The 24,106-nt window shown below is 39.4% G+C and overlaps 1 protein-coding gene across 1 annotated transcript in view; it reads right to left on the reverse strand.

Annotated features, from left to right (window-relative positions):
- The window catches only part of celsr2 (cadherin, EGF LAG seven-pass G-type receptor 2), a 101,621-nt gene extending 80,751 nt beyond the window's left edge, over nucleotides 1-20,870 (reverse strand). Inside the window, exon 1 of the mRNA XM_078798513.1 lies at nucleotides 17,232-20,870. Within this exon, the coding sequence (XP_078654639.1) occupies nucleotides 17,232-20,769 (3,538 nt within the window). The 5' untranslated portion in view covers nucleotides 20,770-20,870. The remainder of the gene's footprint in view (nucleotides 1-17,231) is intronic.
- Between the last annotated feature and the right edge of the window lie 3,236 nt (nucleotides 20,871-24,106).

Here is a 24,106-nt window from a genome sequence, read left to right on the forward strand (position 1 = left end):
CAAAAAACGGAAAAAAGTTTTAAATACGTCTTTGGTAGCGAATGAGTTAAGCATTTTCAAGCATAAAAATGGCTAAATTAAGTCAAATATGGGCTGCACAGTGTAGAAGTGGTTAGCGTGGAGGCCACACAGTTAAAAAAACAGAGTTCGATTCCACTCTTAGTCATCTCTGTGTGGAGTTTGCATGTTCTCTCCGTGCATCCCATATTCCAAAAACATGCTAGGTTAATTAGCGACTCCAAATTGTCCATAGGACATAGGACATTATGATTTGTATTATTTATTTATGTATATTCATATTTTGTATTTGGTAGTATTTTGTTATTTATTAATATGTTTTAGCATTTTTTTTATTTATCTATTTACTATTCTTTTGTCTTTTTTATTTATTATTATTATTATTAATAATATAATCATTGTTTATTATTATTTGTATTATTTATTTATATAAATTTTATTTTTTATTTGGTAATTTTATGATTTATTGTTTTGGTATTTTTTCTATTAATTTTTTCCATGTTTTACTTTACTGTCTTTTTTGTATTATTATTATTATTAATAATAATAATCATTGTTTATTATTATTATTTGTATTGTTTATCTATATTATTTTTTTACAGTAATATTATTGTGATGCATTCATGTTTTAGTATTATTTTTTATTCATTTATTTACTTATTTTTTCAATTATTTATTCATAATAATGATTTTATGTTGATATTCTTATTATTATGTATTGTATTTAAATTTGTATTCATTATTCAATTTCTTGTTTTTATTATTCATTATTATTATTATTATTATTATCGGTGTATTATTTCTTTTATTATAATAATTGTAAACTAATAATATTTATGTTATTTATTTATTATTATTTATTGTGATAATAAATAACTATTTTTATTTGTTATTATTATTAATCATCATTGTTTATTATTATTGGTATAATTTATATTAATTGTATTTTTAATTTGGCAATTTTATGATTTATTGTTTTGGTATTTTTTCTGTTCATTTTTTTACTTGTCTTTTTTGTATTATTATTATTATTATTATTAATCATCAGCTCGACGCGTGTGCCCGAATACAGTGCACCTTGCTGGGCCACAGCAGGTGTCTCCCTCCCCTCTATACTCTGGTTCTCCTGGTAGTAGTGATAGTCAAATATCATATTTGATTAGTACAAATCAGCAGGTACACTTGGTCAAATCCTAATTTGTTTGAGTCCCTTTTACCTCCAGGTGTGCACCAAGTACATTTTTAAAAAGATGTACCACGAGTAAAAAGTACACAAACTGTCAACTACCGTGACGTACTCCTGTCACCATGAATGTGACTTCCTCCGTCCGTCGAGGTCAAGAGCTCGCTCGCCGTCTAACGAGCTGACTGTTCACACTGCCAGCATATGAAATCAGGTCACTGGGAAATCTCAATCTGGTTTCACGCTAAATGGGCTCCATGTAGCGTGACGCTAACAGTCCGTTAAATAATCAGATGCTGTCGCGTTCCCGTTGTCACGTTGGGATGCATTTAACTCGCTATGGTGACTTCCCGAGTTCAACCGGGGACTGCATGGGCAAAAGTTTTGGGACAACAGACAAGTGGAAATTTAAGAAAATATGGCATCGGTATGTACTTTTGCAGCTAGACGTCATTCTTCTACTCTAGTTCATCCCATTCATTTTCTACCGCTTATCCTCACGAGGGTGCTGGAGCCTATCCCAGCTGTCTTGGGGCGAGAAGTGGGGTACACCCTGGACTGGTGGCCAGCTAATCACAGGGCACATACTATAGACAAACAACCATTCACACTCACATTCATACCTATGGACAATTTGGAGTCGCTAATTAACCTAGCATGTTGAACACTAAATTCATCACACACCAACTTAACACTCAAAAGGTGTAATTATGAAACCAGCTCAACCGAATCATTCATTCATTTTCGCTTATTCTCACGAGGGTCGCGGGGGTGCTGGAGCCTATCCCAGCTGTCTTTGGGCGAGAGGCGGGGTACACCCTGGACTGGTGGCCAGCACATAGACAAACAACCATTCACACTCACATTCATACCTATGGACAATTTGGAGTCGCTAATTAACCTAGCATGTACCCGGAGTACCCGGAGAAAACCCACGCATACACGGGGAGAACATGCAAACTCCATACAGAGATGGCCGAGGGTGGAATTGAACCCTGGTCTCCTAGCTGTAAGGTCTGCGCGCTAACCACTCGACCGCCGTGCCGCCCGAAAATGGTAATATTAATGATGATTATAATAATGGTGATAATAATAACAATAATAATGGTAATAATGATTATAACAATAATGATAATAATGATAATAACAATAATAATATTGAATGTATAGATTTGAAGAAGAAATCGGTCAAGTGGTTAGCCGTCCCTCACAGCTAGGACCTAGCTGTACCTAGCTCGTAATATTATGTTTTTTTCTCTTAATATTTTGACTTTATTCTCACAAGATTAAGTATTTTTATTCTCTCCCCTTATTTCAACTTTATGCTACTAAAATTTTTTTCACAAGATTTTTTTTCATTTCACAAGATTAAAGTCAAATATTAAGAGAAAAAAGTTATAATTTAACGAGAAAACTTAATTTTACAAGAATAACATTGTAGTGTTATGAGGGAATATAATTTTATATTTTTTTAAAGATAATTTTAGTAGATTCAGATTTTTTTTTAAAAGTCATAATAACATGAAAAACAAAAAATATGTTGTTTTTCCCCAACCTAATTTTCCAAAAATGACAACTTTAGTTTGTTTTGTTTGTTTCTCAATGTTATGAATTCAGAACCACCTTTTTTTTAATATCTCAACTCTAAATTACAAAAATATTTTTTTTCCTACCCTCTTAATAATAGAAGTTTGATGTTGTAATATTATGATTTTTTTCTTGTTAAAACGATTTCTCTTAATATTTTGACTTTATTTTCATAAGAAGTATTTTTATTCTCTCCCCTTATTTCAACTTTATGCTGCTAAAATTTTTTTACATTTTTTTTCTTGTAATATTTCAATGTTATTCTCATAAAAAATTATAACTTTTTTCTGTGATTTTCTAAATGTATTTTTATAAAGTTATGGCTGATTTTTCCATTTTTGCAGAGAGTTTATCTGACTTATAGCCACGCCCATATGTGGAAGTCCACTCCTCTGTGACATCACAAAGAAACAGTTTTACCACGCCTTCTTATTTCAACTTTATGCTACTAAAATTTTTTGAAATTTTTTTTCTTGTAATATTTCAATGTTATTCTCATAAAAAATTATAACTTTTTTCTGTGATTTTTTAAATGTATTTTTATAAGGTTGTGGTTGATTTTTCCATTTTTGCAGAGAGTTTATCTGACTTATAGCCACGCCCATATGTGGAAGTCCACTCCTCTGTGACATCACAAAGGAACAGGTTTACCACGCCTTCTTATTTCAACTTTATGCTACTAAAATTTTTTTAAAAAATTTTTCTTGTAATATTTCAATGTTATTCTCATAAAAAAATTATAACTTTTTTCTGTGATATTTTGATGTATTTTTATAAAGTTATGGCTGATTTTTCTATTTTTGCAGTGAGTTTATCCGACTTACAGCCACGCCCATATGTGGAAGTCCACTCCTCTGTGACATCACAAAGGAACAGTTTTACCACGCCTTCTTATTTCAACTTTATGCTACTAATTTTTTTTTCTTGTAATATCTTAATGTTATTCTCAGAAAAAAAAATCTGTGATATTTTGATGTATTTTTTATAAAGCTCCTATAAACAGACCTCACAGCTAGGAAACCAGGGTTCAATTCCACCCTCGGCCATCTCTGTGTGGAGTTTGCATGTTCTCCCCGTGCATGCGTGGGTTTTCTCCGGGTACTCCGGTTTCCTCCCGCATTCCAAAAAAAACATGCTAAGCTAATTCTAATTAGCGACTCCAAATTGTCCATAGGTATGAATGTGAGTGTGAATGGTTGTTTGTCTATATGTGCCCTGTGATTGGCTGGCGACCAGTCCAGGGTGTACCCCGCCTCTCCCCCAAAGACAGCTGGGATAGGCTCCAGCACCCCCGCGACCCTTGTGAGGAAACGCAGTATAAAATGAATGAATGTTATCCAAGAGGAGACTGAGGGCGGCTCTTTAGATGTTGCAAACACAGAGCAGTTTTACTGGACGCAAAGACAGGAGGATGCCGGGGTGACGCTCCAGACGGTCACAGTCCATTGTCTGCTCGAAGGCGGAGGCCCCCACAGGTGGCGTCATAATCGCCCCCTCCATCAGGACCCGCATGAGGCATCCGTGCGGATGTCCCGCCAGCGAGAAACAAGCCGGGAGCGAGAAAGGCGATACGTCGGGGCGGCTTCAAAAAAAACGGCAGCACTTTTCTAGTAACAAGAGCTTGAAGGTCAGAGGTGCTTTACAGACGCCTCTGAAGTCTGACCTGTTAGCGCGAGGGATGGTTTATATCCGGCGGTCAGATGACGGCCGCCCTGCCGCACGCCCCCAATAAAAAAGTGGCGTCGCGGAGCAGCGCAGGTCCAAAAGGAAACCTGACATGCTTGACTGCCAACAGGCGAGATGGGGACAGTTGCTCTTTAGAACTTTATGTGCCTCCCCTCCCCCCGCATCTTGGCCCCACAAAAGGGTGGTGTCGGGGGGGGGGGTGCCCTGTCCCTCATCCCCACCCACCAGGAATTTCTCAAGCATTGCTGGCTTCACCATGACAACTGAGCGCTTAACAAAGCATTTCTCTTAGGCATTCGTCCTTTCACAGGACAGGGAGGGTGGAGATGGAGGGTCCGGGGTGGGGGCGGGGGTAGGGGGGTGACAACAGTCAAAAACAGAGACATGGGAGGGAGGGGCATTGGGAAATGAGGGGAGAGTCAGATAGTGCTGACTATCCATAAGAATCATCCTTCACTCATTATGTCATATCCATACTTTACGGGTGTCTAAAGTGTGGCCTGGGGGCCATTTGTGGAAATGGTAGTTTTTTATTGTCACGCGGTACATTGTAAGAATAGCCTTTTAATAAAAATTACTTTACAAATTGACAAGAGCAGCAGCAAAAATGGAAAAATCAGCCATAACTTTATAAAAATACATCAAAATATCACAGAAAAAAGTTATAATTTTTTATGAGAATAACATAGAAATATTCCAATTTTTTTTATTTTATTTTAGTAGCATAAAGTTGAAATAAGAAGGCGTGGTAAAACTGTTCCTTTGTGATGTCACAGAGGAGTGGACTTCCACATATGGGCGTGGCTGTAAGCCAGATAAACTCTCTGCAAAAATGGAAAAATCTGCCATAATTTTATAAAAATACATCAAAATATCACAGAAAAAAGTTATAATTTTTTACGAGAATAACATAGAAATATTACAATTTTTTTTATTTTATTTTTTTATTTTAGTAGCATAAAGTTGAAATAAGGGGAGAGAATAAAAATACTTAATCTTATGAAAATAAAGTCAAAATATTAAGAGAAAAAATATTATGACATTAAACTTCTATTATTAACAGGAAAAATAATATTTATGTAATTTAGAGTTGAGATATTAAAGAAAAAAGGTGGTTTTGAATTCATATCATCGAGAAACAAACAAAACAAACTAAAGTTGTCATTTTTTAAAAATTAGGTTGGAGGAAAACAACATATTTTTTGTTTCTCATGATATTATGACTTTTAAAAAATCTGAATATGCTTTATGATGCTAAAATTATGTTAAAAAAATATAAAATTATCTTTCCTCATAACACTACAATGTTATTCTTGTAAAATGAAGTTTTCTTGTTAAACTTTTTTTTGCAACTTTTTCTCTTCACTCGTTTGACTTGCAAAATTACTGCAGATTTTTCAGTTTTTGTCATTTTTTTGTCATAATATTGAATTTTTCTCATGTTTGGTGATGATTTTTGACATTAACCGAAAAACATGCTTGTTTTTTTTTATCATATGATTTTTTTTAAAAAACAACATCTATCTGTAATATTTCAACTTTTTTCCTCATAATATTAATATGACTTATTCTCATAAAATTACAACTTTTTTCTAATTATTGCCAACTTTTTCTCTTCACTTGTTTGACTTGCAAAATTACTGCAGATTTTTCAGTTTTTGTCATTTTTTGGTCATAATGATGGATTTTTCTCATGTTTGGTGATCATTTTCGACGTTAACCGTTTGTTTTTTAATCATATTATGATTTTTTTTTTAAAACAACATCTATCTGTAATATTTCAAATTTTTCCTCATAATATTAATATGACTTATTCTCATAAAATTACAACTTTTTTCTAATTATTGCCAACTTTTTCTCTTCACTTGTTTGACTTGCAAAATTACTACAGATTTTTCAGTTTTTGTCATTTTTTTGTCATAATAATGGATTTTTCTCATGTTTGGTGATCATTTTTGACATTAACCAAAAAATATGCTTGTTTGTTTTTTATATTATGATTTAAAAAAAAACAACATCTATCTGTAATATTTGAACTTTTTTCCTCATAATATTAATATGACTTATTCTCATAAAATTGCAATTTTTTTCTAATTATTGCCAACTTTTTCTCTTCACTCGTTTGACTTGCAAAATTACTGCAGATTTTTCAGTTTTTGTCATTTTTTTGTCATAATATTGGATTTTTCTCATGTTTGGTGATCATTTTCAACGCTAACCGAAAAACATGCTAGGTGAAGAGGCGTTTCGACAAAATCTCTGCAGCGGCATTTTTCAACAATATATCCTCAGGATTGGATTGAAACAAAGGACAAAGTGTCCTTGTTGCAGATTCAGTCTCTTGTATAAATAAAGTACTTTCATCAAAGGCAGTGTCGCTACGTGCGACCCGAGACTGATAAAGCTAAGATAAGAAAATGAGATGGAACAACGGAGGACGTTCTCCAGCGTCGAATGCAAACACTTATTAATGCAGCCGCACGCGGGGTCGGGAACGCGAGCTGAGCCTGGAGAACCCCGACGCTGATCCAACACATTCCCGCAAAAGAGATGCGGCAAATATAATCCCGCGGATGACAACCCATATCTCGGCTTGCGGTGTGACCAGAATTCTTTTAGAAAAAAATGAACACACACACAGACACACACACACAGACACACACTGACTTAATTATACGCTCATCATTAATTTATGACGCCTCACAGCGCTAAAGCTGCACAAATTGTATTAATGACAAAGACAGTGATCCCATTACTTTCTACTCATCTTGTTTGTTGTTTTTCCTTCCAAAAAAATCCAAACCTACATCCTAATAACTAAATTATAAAGGTACAAAATAAAAGAATTAGTTCTAAACTGAGTCAAAACAAGAAATAGTCACACTAAATTGATGATAATAGATTGTCCTTGAACCTAAATAAAACTAAAATCATGCAATTTGGTAACAGCAGAAAGGACACGTACCAGCAAATACAAATAGACGGTGTAGACACAATCACAATATTGTGACAGGATCACAATAGATGAAATTATGAGCTGGAAACCTCAAAACTACAAAAAATATACAACATAAGGTGGCTAGAAATATTTCAATATTGAACAAAGCAAAATTTGTTCTCAATCAGAAATCACTCCGCACTCTTTATTGCTCTCTGGTTCTACCATATCTTACTTATTGTGTGGAAATATGGACTAATAACTATAAAAGCAATCTTCACTCGCTAAATGTACTGCAAAAAAGGCCAGTAAGGATAATTCATAATGCCGCCTACAGAGAACATACTAACTCCTTATTTCTAAAATCACAAATACTTCAACTTGCTGATATAGTTCATCTTCAAACAGCTAAAATAATGCATAAGGCTAAAAATAACCAATTAGCTAAAAATAAATTAAAATTAAAATTAAAATTAAAATTAAAATTAAAATTAAAATTAAAATTAAAATTAAAATTAAAATTAAAATTAAAATTAAAATTAAAATTAAAATTAAAATTAAAATTAAAATTAAAATTAATTTTAAAAATAAAATAAAATTAAGAAAGCAGGAAGTGAACAAATGTAACAGTTACTGATTGTAAAAGTACCAGATGGAGGGGTAGGATTTAATAAGCTTTGTTTCTTCCTACTCCTTTTGGACATGTGGAACTGGGAACTGATTATGGGATGCATTCAATTGTAATCTGATGCATGTTCAAATGAAATAAAACCATTACCATTACCATGTGTGGAAAAACTGATAGCTTAGACTCCAGCTAACCACAGTGAGAGCCATTATCCACAATTGGCCAAAACATGGAACAGTGGTCAACATTGTGGCCAACCAAAATGACCCTAAGAGCACAGCGACGACTCATCCAAGAGGTTACAAAAGACCCCACAACAACATCCAAACAACTCGAGGCCTCACTTGGCTCAGTTAAGGTCAGCGTTTTGCTGCTTCAGGACCTGGAAAACTCATGAATTTATTCTCATAAAATTGCTACTTTTTCTTTGATAGAATAAAAAAAAAATTATCTTAATGTTTTCACCTTATTTTCATAAAATAAAAATTTAATAACTTCATTCTTGTCAATATTGTTTTCATAAAATTGACTTTATTTTCATGATATTTGGACTTTATTTTTGTAACATAACGTTTCCAGTAAACCTCGTTTGCTTTATTTGTTGTTTGTTTTTCATCATATTATGATTTTTTTAAAAAACAACATCTATCTGTAATATTTCAACTTTTTTCCTCATAATATTAATATGACTTATTTTCATAAAATTAATTTTTTTTTCTAATTATTGACAATTTTTCTCTTTACTCTTTTGACTTTATTGTTGCAAAATTACTGCAAATTTTTCAGTTTTTGTAATTTTTCACGTGAAATTCCATTTTTAGAATGAATTTTTTGAAAAAATAAATGGCCACGGGCCTCACTTTGGACACCCCTGCTTGAGGCTTAAACAAATTGACAAGAGCAGCAGCAAAAATGGAAAAATCAACCATAACTTTATAAAAATACATCAAAATATCACAGAAAAAAGTTATTATTTTTTATGAGAATAACATTGAAATATTCCAAGAATTTTTTTTTTTATTTTAGTAGCATAAAGTTGAAATAAGAAGGCGTGGTAAAACTGTTCCTTTGTGATGTCACAGAGGAGTGGACTTCCTCATATGGGCGTGGCTGTAAGTCAGATAAACTCTCTGCAAAAATGGAAAAATCAGCCATAACTTTATAAAAATACATTTAATTTTATTTTTAAATACATTTAAAAAATCACAGAAAAAAGTTATAAGTTTTTACGAGAATAACATTGAAATATTACAAAGAAATAAAAAAAAAATTTGTAGCATAAAGTTGAAATAAGGGGAGAGAATAAAAATACTTAATCTTATGAGAATAAAGTCAAAATATTAAGAGAAAACGTTCTAACAAGAAAAAAAAATCACAACATTACAACATCAAACTTCTATTATTAAGACTATTAATATGACTTATTCTCATAAAATTACAACTTTTTTCTAATTATTGCCAAGTTTTTCTCTTCCATCTTTTGACTTTATTGTTGCAAAATTACTGCAGTTTTTTCAGTTTTTGTCATTTTTCACGTGAAATTCCATTTTTAGAATGTGCTGCGGGCCAACAAAAAATAAATGGCCACAGGCCTCACTTTGGACACCCCCCTTTATTTTAAGACGTGTAGCAAAGCCTTAGTGCAGGTCAGAGTCGGTGATGGAGATAATGATGGATTTTTCTCATGTTTGGTGATCATTTTTGACGTTAACCGAAAAACATGCTTGTTTGTTTTTTATCATATTATGATTTTAAAAAAAACATCTATTTGTAATATTTCAACTTTTTTCCCTCATAATATTAGTGACTTAATATGACTTATTCTCATACTTTTTCTAATTATTGCCAACTTTTTCTCTTCACTCTTTTGACTTTATTGTTGCAAAATTACTGCAGATTTTTCAGTTTTTGTCATTTTTCAAGTGAAATTCCATTTTTAGAATGTGCTGCGGGGCAATTTAAAAAAATGGCCATGTGCCTCACTTTGGACACCCCTGCTCGAGGCTTTAATTTAAGACGTGTAGCAAAGCCTTAATGCAGGTCAGAGGCGGTGATGGACATAATGATGGATTTTTGGTGATCATTTTCGACGGTAACCGAAAAACATGCTAACCGGGGCGAACGCTAACCAAGGTTCCACTGTATATATCCATTTTGCTTATAGGATAGGAGAGGCTGTCAACTTTTAAGATTGTCATCATTCAAAATTGTATGGAAATTTTCAATCATTCATGAGCTTCAATCCCAAGAGGAAAATGACAAAACAGCAAAGTCGACTTTAAGAGGCTTATTAGCCGAATAAAGTTTCATTCAAAACATTTCCCTGCTGGAGAGCAGACTGTTAATCACAGTCCAACTACAAACAAAAGAGCCCATCGCAAATCGTCGATCATAAGGGGCCTCTTCAACAGCAGCATGAAGAGCTAAGATAATGGCGGAGTCTTGGGGGGTCCCTGAAGGCGGAGGGGGGGGGGGGGTTGGGGGCTTTGAAAATTGGGGTCAGCACCATCTAAAGGAGGAGCTCATCTTCCTAGCACACTGACATACTTTCCTTCCTGCTTGTTTACTTTGGATGCGTACCGAAAAAACAAACATTAAACTCATCACGCATCAACTTAACACTTAAATGTTACACCTCACAAATATACAAACATGTACCAATATGAGTTTAAATGAGCCGGGGTCGTTTTCCCATATGAACACCATCTTGTATATACCGTTTTCATCTTACAAACATTAAACTCATCACACATCAACTTAACACTTAAATGTTGCACCTCACAAATATACAAATATGTACCAATATGAGTTTAAATGGGGGGGCTACCATCTTGTAAATACCGTTTTCATCTTACAAACATTAAACTCATCACACATCAACTTAACACTTAAATGTGGCACCTCACAAATATACAAACATGTACCAATATGAGTTTAAATGGGGGGGGCGTTTTCCCATATGAACACCATTTTGTAGATACTGTTTTCATCTTGCAAACATTAAACTCATCACACATCAACTTAAAACTTAAATGTTGCACCTCACAAATATACAAACATGTACCAATATGAGTTTAAATGGGGGGAGCTACCATCTTGTAAATACCGTTTTCATCTTACAAACATTAAACTCATCACACATCAACTTAACACTTAAATGTTGCACCTCACAAATATACAAACATGTACCAATATGAGTTTAAATGGGGGCGTTTTCTCATATGAACACCATATTGTAAATACCGTTTTCATCTTACAAACATTAAACTCATCACACATCAACTTAACACTTAAACTTTGCACCTCACAAATATACAAATATGTACCAATATGAGTTTAAATGGGGGGGCTACCATCTTGTAAATACCGTTTTCATCTTACAAACATTAAACTCATCACACATCAACTTAACACTTAAATGTCGCACCTCACAAATATACAAATATGTACCAATATGAGTTTAAATAGGGGGAGCTACCATCTTGTAAATACCGTTTTCATCTTACAAACATTAAACTCATCACACATCAACTTAACACTTAAATGTTGCACCTCACAAATATACAAACATGTACCAATATGAGTTTAAATTGAGGGGGGTCCATATGAACACCATCTTGTATATACCATTTTCATCTTACAAACATTAAACTCATCACACATCAACTTAACACTTAAATGTTGCACCTCACAAATATACAAATATGTACCAATATGAGTTTAAATGTGGGGGTTACCATCTTGTAAATACCGTTTTCATCTTACAAACATTAAACTCATCACACATCAACTTAACACTTAAATGTTGCACCTCACAAATATACAAATATGTACCAATATGAGTTTAAATGTGGGGGTTACCATCTTGTAAATACCGTTTTCATCTTCCAAACATTAAACTCATCACATATCAACTTAACACTTAAATGTGGCACCTCACAAATATACAAACATGTACTAATATGAGTTTAAATTGGGGGGGTCCATATGAACACCATCTTGTAGATACCGTTTTCATCTTACAAACATTAAACTCATCACACATCAACTTAACACTTAAATGTCGCACCTCACAAATATACAAACATGTACCAATATGAGTTTAAATGGTGGGGGGCGTTTTCCCATATGAACACCATCTTGTAAATACCGTTTTCATCTTACAAACATTAAACTCATCACACATCAACTTAACACTTAAATGTTGCACATCACAAATATACAAACATGTACCAATATGAGTTTAAATGGGGGGGCTACCATCTTGTAAATACCGTTTTCATCTTACAAACATTAAACTCATCACACATCAACTTAACACTTAAATGTTGCACCTCACAAATATACAAACATGTACCAATATGAGTTTAAATGGGGGGCGTTTTCCCATATGAACACCATTTTGTAGATACTGTTTTCATCTTGCAAACATTAAACTCATCACACATCAACTTAACACTTAAATGTTGCACCTCACAAATATACAAACATGTACCAATATGAGTTTAAATGGGGAGGGTGTTTTCTCATATGAACACCATCTTGTAAATACCGTTTTCATCTTACAAATATTAAACTCATCACACATCAACTTGACACTTAAATGTTGCACCTCACAAATATACAAACATGTACCAATATGAGTTTAAATGGGGGGGCGTTTTCCCATATGAACACCATCTTGTAAATAGTGTTTTCATCTTACAAACATTAAACTCATCACACATCAACTTAACACTTAAATGTTGCACCTCACAAATATACAAACATGTACCAATATGAGTTTAAATGGGGGGGCTACCATCTTGTAAATACCGTTTTCATCTTACAAACATTAAACTCATCACACATCAACTTAACACTTAAATGTCGCACCTCACAAATATACAAACATGTACCAATATGAGTTTAAATGGGGGGGCTACCATCTTGTAAATATCGTTTTCATCTTACAAACATTAAACTCATCACACATCAACTTAACACTTAAATGTTGCACCTCACAAATATACAAACATGTACCAATATGAGTTTAAATGGGGGCGTTTTCCCATATGAACACCATCTTGTAGATACCGTTTTCATCTTACAAACATTAAACTCATCACACATCAACTTAACACTTAAATGTTGCACCTCACAAATATACAAACATGTACCAATATGAGTTTAAATGGGGGGGCTACTATCTTGTAAATACCGTTTACATCTTCCAAACATTAAACTCATCACACATCAACTTAACACTTAAATGTTGCACCTCACAAATATACAAACATGTACCAATATGAGTTTAAATGGGGGGCGTTTTCCCATATGAACACTATCTTGTAGATACTGTTTTCATCTTGCAAACATTAAACTCATCACACATCAACTTAACACTTAAATGTTGCACCTCACAAATATACAAACATGTACCAATATGAGTTTAAATGGGGGGGGGGCATTTTCCGATAATGTATTTTTTGAGAAAACCATTTCATTTGAGGAGCACAGGAAGAATGGTGGACGGTGTTGCATTGCTGCCTCTGTCCACCAGAGGGAGCCAGAGAACGCAGAGCCTAGAGGAAGGCTGAGGCCATTGCAGGACCCCAAAATTTGAGACGCAATGTCTTATGGGAAAACATTTACATTGTGTTTGTATTTCATGTTGAACTCATATTGGTACATGTTTGTATATTTGTCAGGTAAGACTTTTGAGTGTTAAGTTGATGTGTGAGTAATTTAGTAAAGTGTTCTTTGAAAGATGACGCCATGAGACTCGCAGTATGTAAACAATTATTTCTGAAGTAAAAGATTAAAATTTAACTAATTAACTAACTAATTTAATTTAATAGCTTAAATTAGCTGTACCGCTATATAAGACATGGGGTTCAAAGTAGCGCCTATATACTGGTTTGCATATTATACATCCATATATTGTTACTGTAACCCGTTTGACACATACATACCCCAGCAGGTGCAGGACCCGCGGGGAGACAGGCTCTCTAATTGGCCGGCGGTGGAGTCACAGCTGTCGCAGCCCGGTATGACTTCTAGTGCCTGCCTGCGAATCGACAACTCACTATTGTACGTCCCGAGAGGCAAAACAGGCTCCAATCAATGGCATCGACGAGCCGTGCTAAACATACGCCGTCAGCGCCACGTAGCCGTCAATCAAATCCCAAGATGCTCATCATCTTTAATCCATACTGCTCCTCTTTATATCTAACCTTCATGTCCAATCTCTTAATTGAGTGTTTTCTCTCGGGGCGTCAAGGTCAAAGAGAGGGCAGATTTACAGCAGCACTCGCCGTGGGTGTAATTCATGATCCCTTGCATTTTCCGAAAGAGGAAAATTTGTGCTGACATGCAAAATTTATCACCAGCAGTAAAGACATGCATCCATCACCTTGTCCATGTAGAACCCACAGGACAAGAGCATATGTACATCCAGGAACACTGGTCACAATTCAATATGTCTGAAAATAAGTAGGGCGGCACGGCGGTCGAGTGGTTAGAACGCAGACCTCACAGCTAGGAGACCAGGGTTCAATTCCACCCATCTCTGTGTGGAGTTCTCCATGTTCTCCCACATTCCAAAAACATGCTAGGTTAATTAGCGACTCCAAATTGTCCATAGGTATGAATGTGAGTGTGAATGGTTGTTTGTCTATATGTGCCCTGTGATTGGCTGGCCACCAGTCCAGGGTGTACCCAGCCTCTCGCCCCAAGACAGCTGGGATAGGCTCCAGCACCCCCGCGACCGTTAGGAAAAGCGGTAGAAAATGAATGAATGAAGTAGGAAGAATCCCAGCTTACTACCCCCTCAATATGACACATTCTTTGTTCTTTCACTTTCTTAAACTGTAATTGACATGGAGATGGGTTGGGATTCTTCCTACTTCTTTTCATTCATTCATTCTGTACCGCTTTTCCTCACAAAGGTCGCGGGGTGCTGGAGCCTATCCCAGCTTACTCCCCCTCGATATGACGCATTATTTGTTCTTTCACTTTCTTAAACTGTAATTGACATGGAGATGGGTTGGGATTCTTCCTACTTCTTTTCATTCATTCATTCATTTTCTACCGCTTTTCCTCACAAGGGTCGCGGGGGTGCTGGAGCCTATCCCAGCTGTCTTCAGGTGAGAGGCGGGGTACACCCTGGACTGGTGGCCAGCCAATCACAGGGCACATATAGACAAACAACCATTCACACTCACATTCATACCTATGGACAATTTGGGGTGGCTAATTAACCTAGCATGTTTTTGGAATGTGGGAAGAAACCGGAGTACCGGAGAACATACGAACTCCGCACAGAGATAGCCGAGGGTGGAATTGAACCATGGTCTCCTAGCTATGAGGCCTGCGCGCTAACCACTCGTCCACCGTGCAGCCCCATGAGACAACAGTTGCTTTTTTAAACAAAACAAACCAACAGCTCCCACAAGCTATCGTAATTTAATTATGTCTTTCGTTGTATTTTAGGCGAAGGGGAGTGGAGAGTGTGGGGGGGGGGGGTATAATGGCCAATTATGGTGCAAGATCAGTCTGCCCACTGGAGTGTGGATCCCTCAGGATGCAGACAAGCTCAGTCTGGCAGCTATTTAAATCTCCACAATGGACGTCTGCAAATCAAGCTCATATAAATAAAGACGGTTCCTTCGTGAGGGTCCGTGTAATTACAGAACCCACACCCACCCACCCACTCACCCACCCCACATACTCATAAAAACTATTTCAATCCAACACTGAATGTGACTGCTTGTTGAGTTTTGTACCGTGTCCTGCAGAGAATCTTAATCCCCCTCATGAATATTTCTATAGCAGGGGTCTCAAACATGCGGCCCGCGCAAGTTTGATATGGATGCTGTATGGTGTCATGTACCCAGAAAAAATTATTACGTTTGATTCATGTTCATGTTAAAGGTTAAATAACTGTTAATAGTTATCCTCCCTATCCGTGTGGAAGTGGTAAGTTTTTGGCTATTTAAGTTGAAAGGAAATAACTTGAAGGCTACCGTTTAGGTCGCGAGCGCTCTAGTTTGCGAGTTAGCATGTGTCTCAAGACCAGGGGTCTCAAACACGCGGCCCGCGGGCCAAATGTGGCCCGCAGGACACTAGTTTGAGGCCCCCGCTTTGATATGAAAGTTCAATGTTAGTTTGATATGGATGCTGTATGGTATCATGTACCCAGAAAAAATTATTACGTTTGATTAATGTTCATGTTAAAGGTTAAATAACTGTTAATAGTTATCCTCCCTATTCGTGTGGAAGTGGTAAGTTTTTGGCTATTTAAGTTGAAAGGAAATAACTTGAAGGCTACCGTTTAGGTCGCGAGCTCTCTAGTTTGCGAGTTAGCATGTGTCTCAAGACCAGGGGTCTCAAACACGCGGGCTGCGGGCCACTAGTTTGAGGCCCCCGCCTTGATATGAAAGTTTAATGTTAGTGCGGCCGGTACAAGTTTGATATGGATGCTGTATGGTATCATGTACCCAGAAAAAATTATTACGTTTGATTCATGTTCATGTTAAAGGTTAAATAACTGTTAATAGTTATCCTCCCTATCCGTGTGGAAGTGGTAAGTTTTTGTCTATTTAAGTTGAAAGGAAATAACTTGAAGGCTACCGTTTAGGTCGCAAGCTCTCTAGATTGCGAGTTAGCATGTGTCTCAAGACCAGGGGTCTCAAACACGTGGCCCGCGGGCCAAATGTGGCCCGCAGGACACAAGTTTGAGGCCCCCGCCTTGATATGAAAGTTTAATGTTAGTGCGGCCGGTACAAGTTTGATATGGATGCTGTATGGTATCATGTACCCAGAAAAAATTATTACGTTTGATTCATGTTCATGTTAAAGGTTAAATAACTGTTAATAGTTATCCTCCCTATCCGTGTGGAAGTGGTAAGTTTTTGGCAATTTAATTTTAAAGGAAATAACTTGAAGGCTACCGTTTAGGTCGCTAGCTCTCTAGTTTGCGAGTTAGCATGTGTCTCAAGACCCTGCAGTTGCGCAATATGTTGTAAATACAAATAAATGCGTTTTTTTTGTTTGTTTTTTTTTGGAAAACCTGATGCGGCCCAGTCTCACCCAGACCCTAGCTCCAGTGGCCCCCAGGTAAATTGAGACCCCTGTTCTATAGCATTGGAAATGACTGTAATCACAGGAAGTAGTCCATACCAAACTGCTATCTGCATAGACGGTCTTACCTGACACAGAGATCCTCATGGAGGCCTCCAGGGGTCGGTTGTTATCCAGAGCCTGGCTCAACTGGATCTCCCCTGTGGTTTGGTTGAGGAGCACCAAATTCAGCTCGTTTCCAACGTCAAACTTGTAGAACAGTCGGTCCGAGACATCCGGGTCGTGTGCCGGGATGCGGCCGATCACTCCCGCCGGGAAGCTGCTAGATTTCTCCGTTACATAATTATTGAAGATAATCTGGAAGTTCTTAAGAAGGGGTACGTTGTCGTTTTTGTCCACTAGCTTAATATGGACTGTGGCTCTGCTCACAAGAGGGGCAGAAGTGGCTTGAACCACAATGACGTACTCGGAAGTGCTTTCGTAGTCCAGGTCTATGAGTGACGTGAGTTCTCCGGAGAAGATATCGAGCTGGAACATCTCAGGTATGTTCCCCTCCACGATTTGGTACATGATCTGCGCATTGCTGCCTTCATCCGGATCGGTCGCTGATATAAGCGCAACCACGACACCGATGGGACTGTTTTCGTCCACCATGATGTCAAAGTCATCTTTCTCAAAAACCGGAGGATTGTCGTTCACGTCCAGGATGGTCACTTGGATATTGATGGGGGTCTTCAAAGCGGGAACACCTTTATCCACAGCGAAAGCCTGCAGACTGTAAACGGGAACGTTTTCTCGGTCTAACCTACGTAAAGTTCGAACAATTCCAGACGTGGATTCTATTATAAAGTCTCCGTCGCCGTCTTCCCCGCCATGGAAGGTGTAGAAGACTCTCCCGTTGAGGCCAGAGTCTCGATCGGTTGCAGACACCTGGACCACGCTGGTGAACACGGGGACATCCTCCATTACAGATCCGACATAATGATCCCGGAGGAAACGCGGGGAATTATCGTTGACGTCGTTGACTAGTATCTCCAAGTAGGTGGTGTCCGACTTCTGCGGGATACCGTTGTCGCGGGCGGTTATGGCGAGCGTATAGGACACTTGGTCTTCGTAGTCCAGCTCCATTTGTGTGGTGACGGCGCCCGTGTCGGGGTCAATATCGAACTGAGGGATGCTATCGTCCATGAAGTATGTAATTCGAGCGTTCTCGCCCGTGTCTTCATCTGTAGCGCTTATCACGACGACGGTGGTGCCCACATTCCGATCTTCGTTGATGTTCACCGTGTAATGTGAGCTCTGGAAAACGGGTCGATGCGTGTTAGCGTCAGTGACGTTGACGAAAACCTTCGCCGTGTCAAAAAGCGTACCGTCACTCGCGGTTACGGTCAAAACATACTGGCGTTCTAGTTTATAGTCCAGAGGCAACGCAAGCGTAATGAGTCCACCTCCGCTCTGACTCGTAATGGAGAACCTGTTTCGAGTGTTTCCATTGGATATCTGATAGGTCACTACGCTGTTGATGTCCTGGTCCACGGCGGATACGGTGACCACGCTGGTACCCACGGCTGCATCCTCGTTCAGTCGCATGTAATACGCTTTTTGAGTGAACTCCGGGTTGTTGTCGTTGACGTCGAGAACGGTCATGCTAATGCTAGCCGATGAGGACATAACCGGGTAGCCGTGATCCCGGGCCTCCACGCCAAAGTTGTAATAATCCACACTTTCTCGATCCAATTCGGCGGCCACAACAATCCAACCTGTGCTGTTGTTGATACTAAACGGGAAATTCGGCATCGTTTCAGTGAGACGATAATCCAACCTGGAATTGTCCCCGGAGTCGGCATCCACGGCTTGGATGTGAATAATGGAATAACCTAGTGGCACGTTCTCTAATACCGTAGCTTGGAATGGGGTGCTAACAAAAATAGGAGCGTTGTCATTAACATCCAGGACCTGCACCGTTACCATTCCGCTGATGTTCGACAAAGGCGGGCGCCCACCGTCCTGGGCCCGGATTCTTAGAGTGTATTCCTTGTTTGCTTCGTAATCCAAGTGACTCACCAAGTCCATTTTACCAGTTTGAGCGTCAATATAAAACTGACCCCTGGAGTTGCCGCTCATGATGCTGAAGTGGACCATGGCGTTGCTTCCCCGGTCCCGGTCTGTTGCGGTCACTTGCAGGATCTCAGTATTCGGGGCCATGTCCTCCGGTACTTGGACTATGTAGCGCTTTTCACTGAACTGCGGAGCGTTGTCGTTGTCATCTTCAACTACAATATAAACGGTAGCTGTTGCGCTACGGGGGCCGGGGTCACGACCTTGGTCGTTTGCTTCGACTAACAACATGTACGCTTCGACTGATTCCCTGTCTACGAGACCTTTAGTGCGAATGACGCCGGATCTTGAATCGATGTCAAAGACGTCATTGGAACCGTTACCGTTCAGGATGTGATACAGGATGTTACCATTAACCGGTGCGTCACCGTCCGTGGCCCTCACGGTTAATACCTCGTATCCGATTTCCAGATTCTCACGAATGCTTTCCTTATAGTCCTGTTGCTCGAAAACAGGATCGTGGTCATTGGCGTCGCTGACCGTGACAGTGAGAGTTGCCATGGCGGTGCGGCGAGGCGTGCCGTGGTCCACCGCCGTTACACGAAACACATGAGTCTCTTTGGTCTCACGGTCCAGAACCTCCACCGTGGACACGAGGCCGCTGAGTGGATCCACCGCAAAAAGGTTGTTCGAGCGGCTGTCAAAAAGAGCCTCTATGAAATACTCCAAGCGACCCGCTTCACCTTCATCCAAGTCCACCGCCTTCAAAGCGACAACCGACGTCCCAGACGGCTTGTTCTCCACCACGGAGACCTGGTACATCGGGGGCTGGAACTGGGGGCTGCTGTTTATGCTTCTTCTCGTTCTGCCCACCATGCCGGTGTTACCCTTTTCCAACAGCCTACTAATGTGTCTCTGAGTAAAAGGACCCCGTCCAAGACGCCAGTGAACAAAAACTGAATTCACTCCGGAAGATCCATCTCCAACCAGGACGTCGCAGAGCAAATCCAGCTCAATGAGGGTGTCCCCGGACCAGCATAGAGTCTCAGATACAAACAAGTTCCCTTCTGAGAAGTAGAAATGACCTCCACTGGTGACTTTGCAGCGGGTGGGTTTTCCAGGTAGGAGCCCCCCCACTGGGAATAAAGCGGACCCCGCTCCGTGGCACTGCTCCGGTTTATAACTGCGAGGACTCAACAAACTAAGCACCTCCATGTCCCAGTCTGATTTCAATGCGCGCTTTTTTGAGCAGTCCCCCCCGTGGATGTGGACATCATAGCGGCTGGTGATGAGGTGCCGGTAGCCGGAGCCCACGGAGTCCACGCAGTCGGAGACTGTGTACAGAGTAAACGGATTGGAGCGTAAAGAGCCGCACTTTATGTAATGTGACAGAAACACAGTTCCCGTTGCCGGGTCCGAGTCCAGGAAGCGCTCCGCGGGTGTGGGAGCCAGCACCTGATCCAGAGCGCACCGCGCGCGCTGCTCTACGCCGGCCAGCACTGTCCTCGGGCGGGCGTCTTCGCTGAGGTGAACCGCGAAGCCGGACACCAGCGTGGATAAATTCCACCAAATGAAAATAAAAAGGAAATCCACGTGAAGGAAGCGCATGGCTCCACGGTGTGCGTCCGAAGTTTAAAAGAAGAGCGGAGCTCCTTAAACTTTCCACTGGAGACTTTCTCTTTGTTGCAGAGGAGCCATGCTTTCTATCCCGGCGGACGCGAGTTTTTGTGTTTGCGAGGAAGAGATATCCACAGCTAGCTCTGTCCCACGAACACACACACACACACACGAACACACTAACACATACACACACGTAGACAAGCGCAACAACACATCCTCTCCGTCCGCTGTATTCTGTTTGAATGGTGAAAATGGCTTCTGGTGCACAGCGCCTCATTAACATAAACCCTGCCTGCTTGTGTGTGTGTGTGTGTGTGTGTGCGTGGGTTCGTGTGGTGCCAGTGTGCTGCCACTGGAAATAAATGAAGACTTCCACCAGAGCTCCATTTATTAACGGACAACACTGGAAAGTGTCATTCATTTCACTCATTCTCTTATGTAACTTTGACTAATAACCACCAACTTCCAAGGCTTCTTTCTTGTTTCTACACAGAGAAGATGCAAAAAAAAAAAAAAGCGCTGGCCAAAAAAAACCAATAAATGAGTGACTGACACCCCCGCAGGTTTACTCATTAATAGAACAGAAGAAGACATTCCTAAAGTTTGGCTTCACTGTGACTCGCCGGGTGTATCGTGCATGGCAAGGTTGTTGGAGTATGTATTTAATCATTATTATTAAGTAGTATTATGTAGTAAGAGGCGGGGTACACCCTGGACTGGTGGCCAGCCAATCACAGGGCACATATAGACAAACAACCATTCACACTCACATTCATACCTATGGACAATTTGGAGTCGCTAATTAACCTAGCATGTTTTTTTTTTGGAATGTGAGAGAAAACCCACGCATGCACAGGGAGAACACGCAAACTCCACACAGATATGGCCGAGGGTGGAATTGAACTTGGGTCTCCTAGCTGTGAAGCCTGTGTGCTAACCACCCGTCCGCTGCGCAGCCCTGGTTCAGTATATTTTTCATCAAAATAGTAGTCATGCCAAAATGTTGTGTTGCTGCTGGATGTTCACAGTATCCGAGTGATACTGTCGTGGGGGTGCTGGAGCCTATCCCAGCTGTCTTAGGACGAGAGGCGGGACTACACCCTAGACTGGTGGCCAGCCAATCACAGGGCACATATAGACAAACAACCATTCACACTCACATTCATACCTATGGACAATCTAGAGTCGCTAATTAACCTAGCATGGTTTTTTTTTTGGAATGTGGGAGGAAACCAGAGTACCCGGAGAAAACCCACGCATGCACGGGGAGAACATGCAAACTCCACACAGAGATGGCCAACAGTTGAATTGAACCCTGGTCTCCTAGCTGTGAGGTCTGCGCGCTAACCACTAGATCACCGTGCCGCCTTAATCATTATTATTAAGTGAAAATTAAATTATAAAAATTAGTAGTAAAATTATTATTAGCGGCACGGCGGTCTAGTGGTTAGCGCGCAGACTTCACAGCTAGGAGACCAGGGTTCAATTCCACTCTCGGCCATCTCTGTGTGGGTTTTCTCCGGGTACTCCGGTTTCCTCCCATATTAAAAAAAAAAATGCTAGGTTAATTAGCCACTCCAAATTGTCCATAGGTATGAATGTGAGTGTGAATGGTTGTTTGTCTATATGTGCCCTGTGATTGGCTGGCCACCAGTCCCGGGTGTACCCCACCCGCCTCTTGCCCGAAGACAGCTGGGATAGGCTCCAGCACCCCCCGCGACCCTCGTGAGGAAAAGCGGTAGAAAATGAATGATTATGAAGTATCTATCTAGTACGGAGAAAAGCGGCTCGTGGGCCACATCAGGTACACAAGCAAAATAATACGGCCCACTGTGCATATACAAATTCATTCATTTTCTACCGCTTTTTCCTCAGGGGTCAAGGGTCTCCTATCCCAGGGGTGCTGGAGCCTATCCCAGCTGTCATGATAGTGTTTTTCCTATATTTCTTTGTTAGATTATTTTTAATATTCTTAAGCTTTTGTACCTGTATCTATAAGCTTTCTTGAAAAATATTTGTAATTATAATTGAATTTGATTTTTTTTTTTTTTTATATTTGCCAATTTTTTAAATCTATTTTTTTAAGTGACTCAAGATCAACAGAGAGCCATATTATCTTTGTACAATACACATTTTTATATTCAAGGTGTAAAACACACCAAACTGTGTTCTATTTGCATTATTTATGTGTCACTGCCACCTGGTGGCCATCCTGCATGTACACAGCCAAGCTGTGCTTTATTCCACATTGCTGACTGTGTCATTTTGAAGAGTAGAAATCCAATAACTGTTGCATAACTGAATGGAACTACACCAATCCCCCAAAAACACCACAAGGAATGAGTTACTTACCAGATACCGCAAGCATCAACAAATCTGCAAATGAAGACATAGTTTATATAATTATATAATTGTACATAACCAGATCCATGCTGCTGGCATTTGTTACAAATACGTACAACAAAACATAGTTTGTACTTAGCAAACAAAGTGCAGATTAAATGTCAAAACATGTAAGACATCAGAGATAAAAAAAAAAATAACATTCAAGTCAATATTTAGAATGTCGGACACACAGGCGCTAGTCAAATCAATTGCTGTGGTTCTAAAACCTCAAAAGGTGCCTGAATGCAGCACGTTTTCACTATCTAACACACATTGAACGTCTCTATTATATTCATTCATTCATTTTCTACCGCTTTTTCCTCACGAGGGTCGCGGGGGGTGCTGGAGCCTATCCCAGCTGTCTTCGGGCGAGAGGCTGGGTACACCCTGGACTGGTGGCCAGCCAATCACAGGGCACATATAGACAAACAACCATTCACACTCACATTCATACCTATGGACAATTTGGAGTCGCTAATTAACCTAGCATGTTTTTTTTTGGAATGTGGGAGGAAACCCACGCATGCACAGAGAGAACATGCAAACTCCACACAGAGATGATTGAGGGTGGAATTGAACTCGGGTCTCCTAGCTGTGAGGTCTGCGCGCTAACCACTCGACCACTCCAGTGGCTCAGTTTTTAAGGACAAAATCTGCAATTAGCTAAACACACACAGAAATATTGTACATCTTTTTAAAACAGGGGTCTCAAACACGCGGCCCGCGGGCCAAATGTGGCCCGCAGGACACTAGTTTGAGGCCCCCGCCTTGATATGAAAGTTTAATGTTAGTGCGGCCCGCGCAAGTTTGATATGGATGCTGTATGGTATCATGTACCCAGAAAAAATTATTACGTTTGATTCATGTTCATGTTAAAGGTTAAATAACTGTTAATAGTTATACTCCCTATCCGTGTGGAAGTGGTAAGTTTTTGGCTATT

The sequence above is a fragment of the Doryrhamphus excisus genome, linkage group LG18, assembly GCF_037039965.1.
Source record: "Doryrhamphus excisus strain RoL-2023G ecotype Guam linkage group LG18, RoL_Dexc_Guam_v1.1, whole genome shotgun sequence".
Classification (NCBI taxonomy): Eukaryota; Metazoa; Chordata; class Actinopteri; order Syngnathiformes; family Syngnathidae; genus Doryrhamphus; species Doryrhamphus excisus.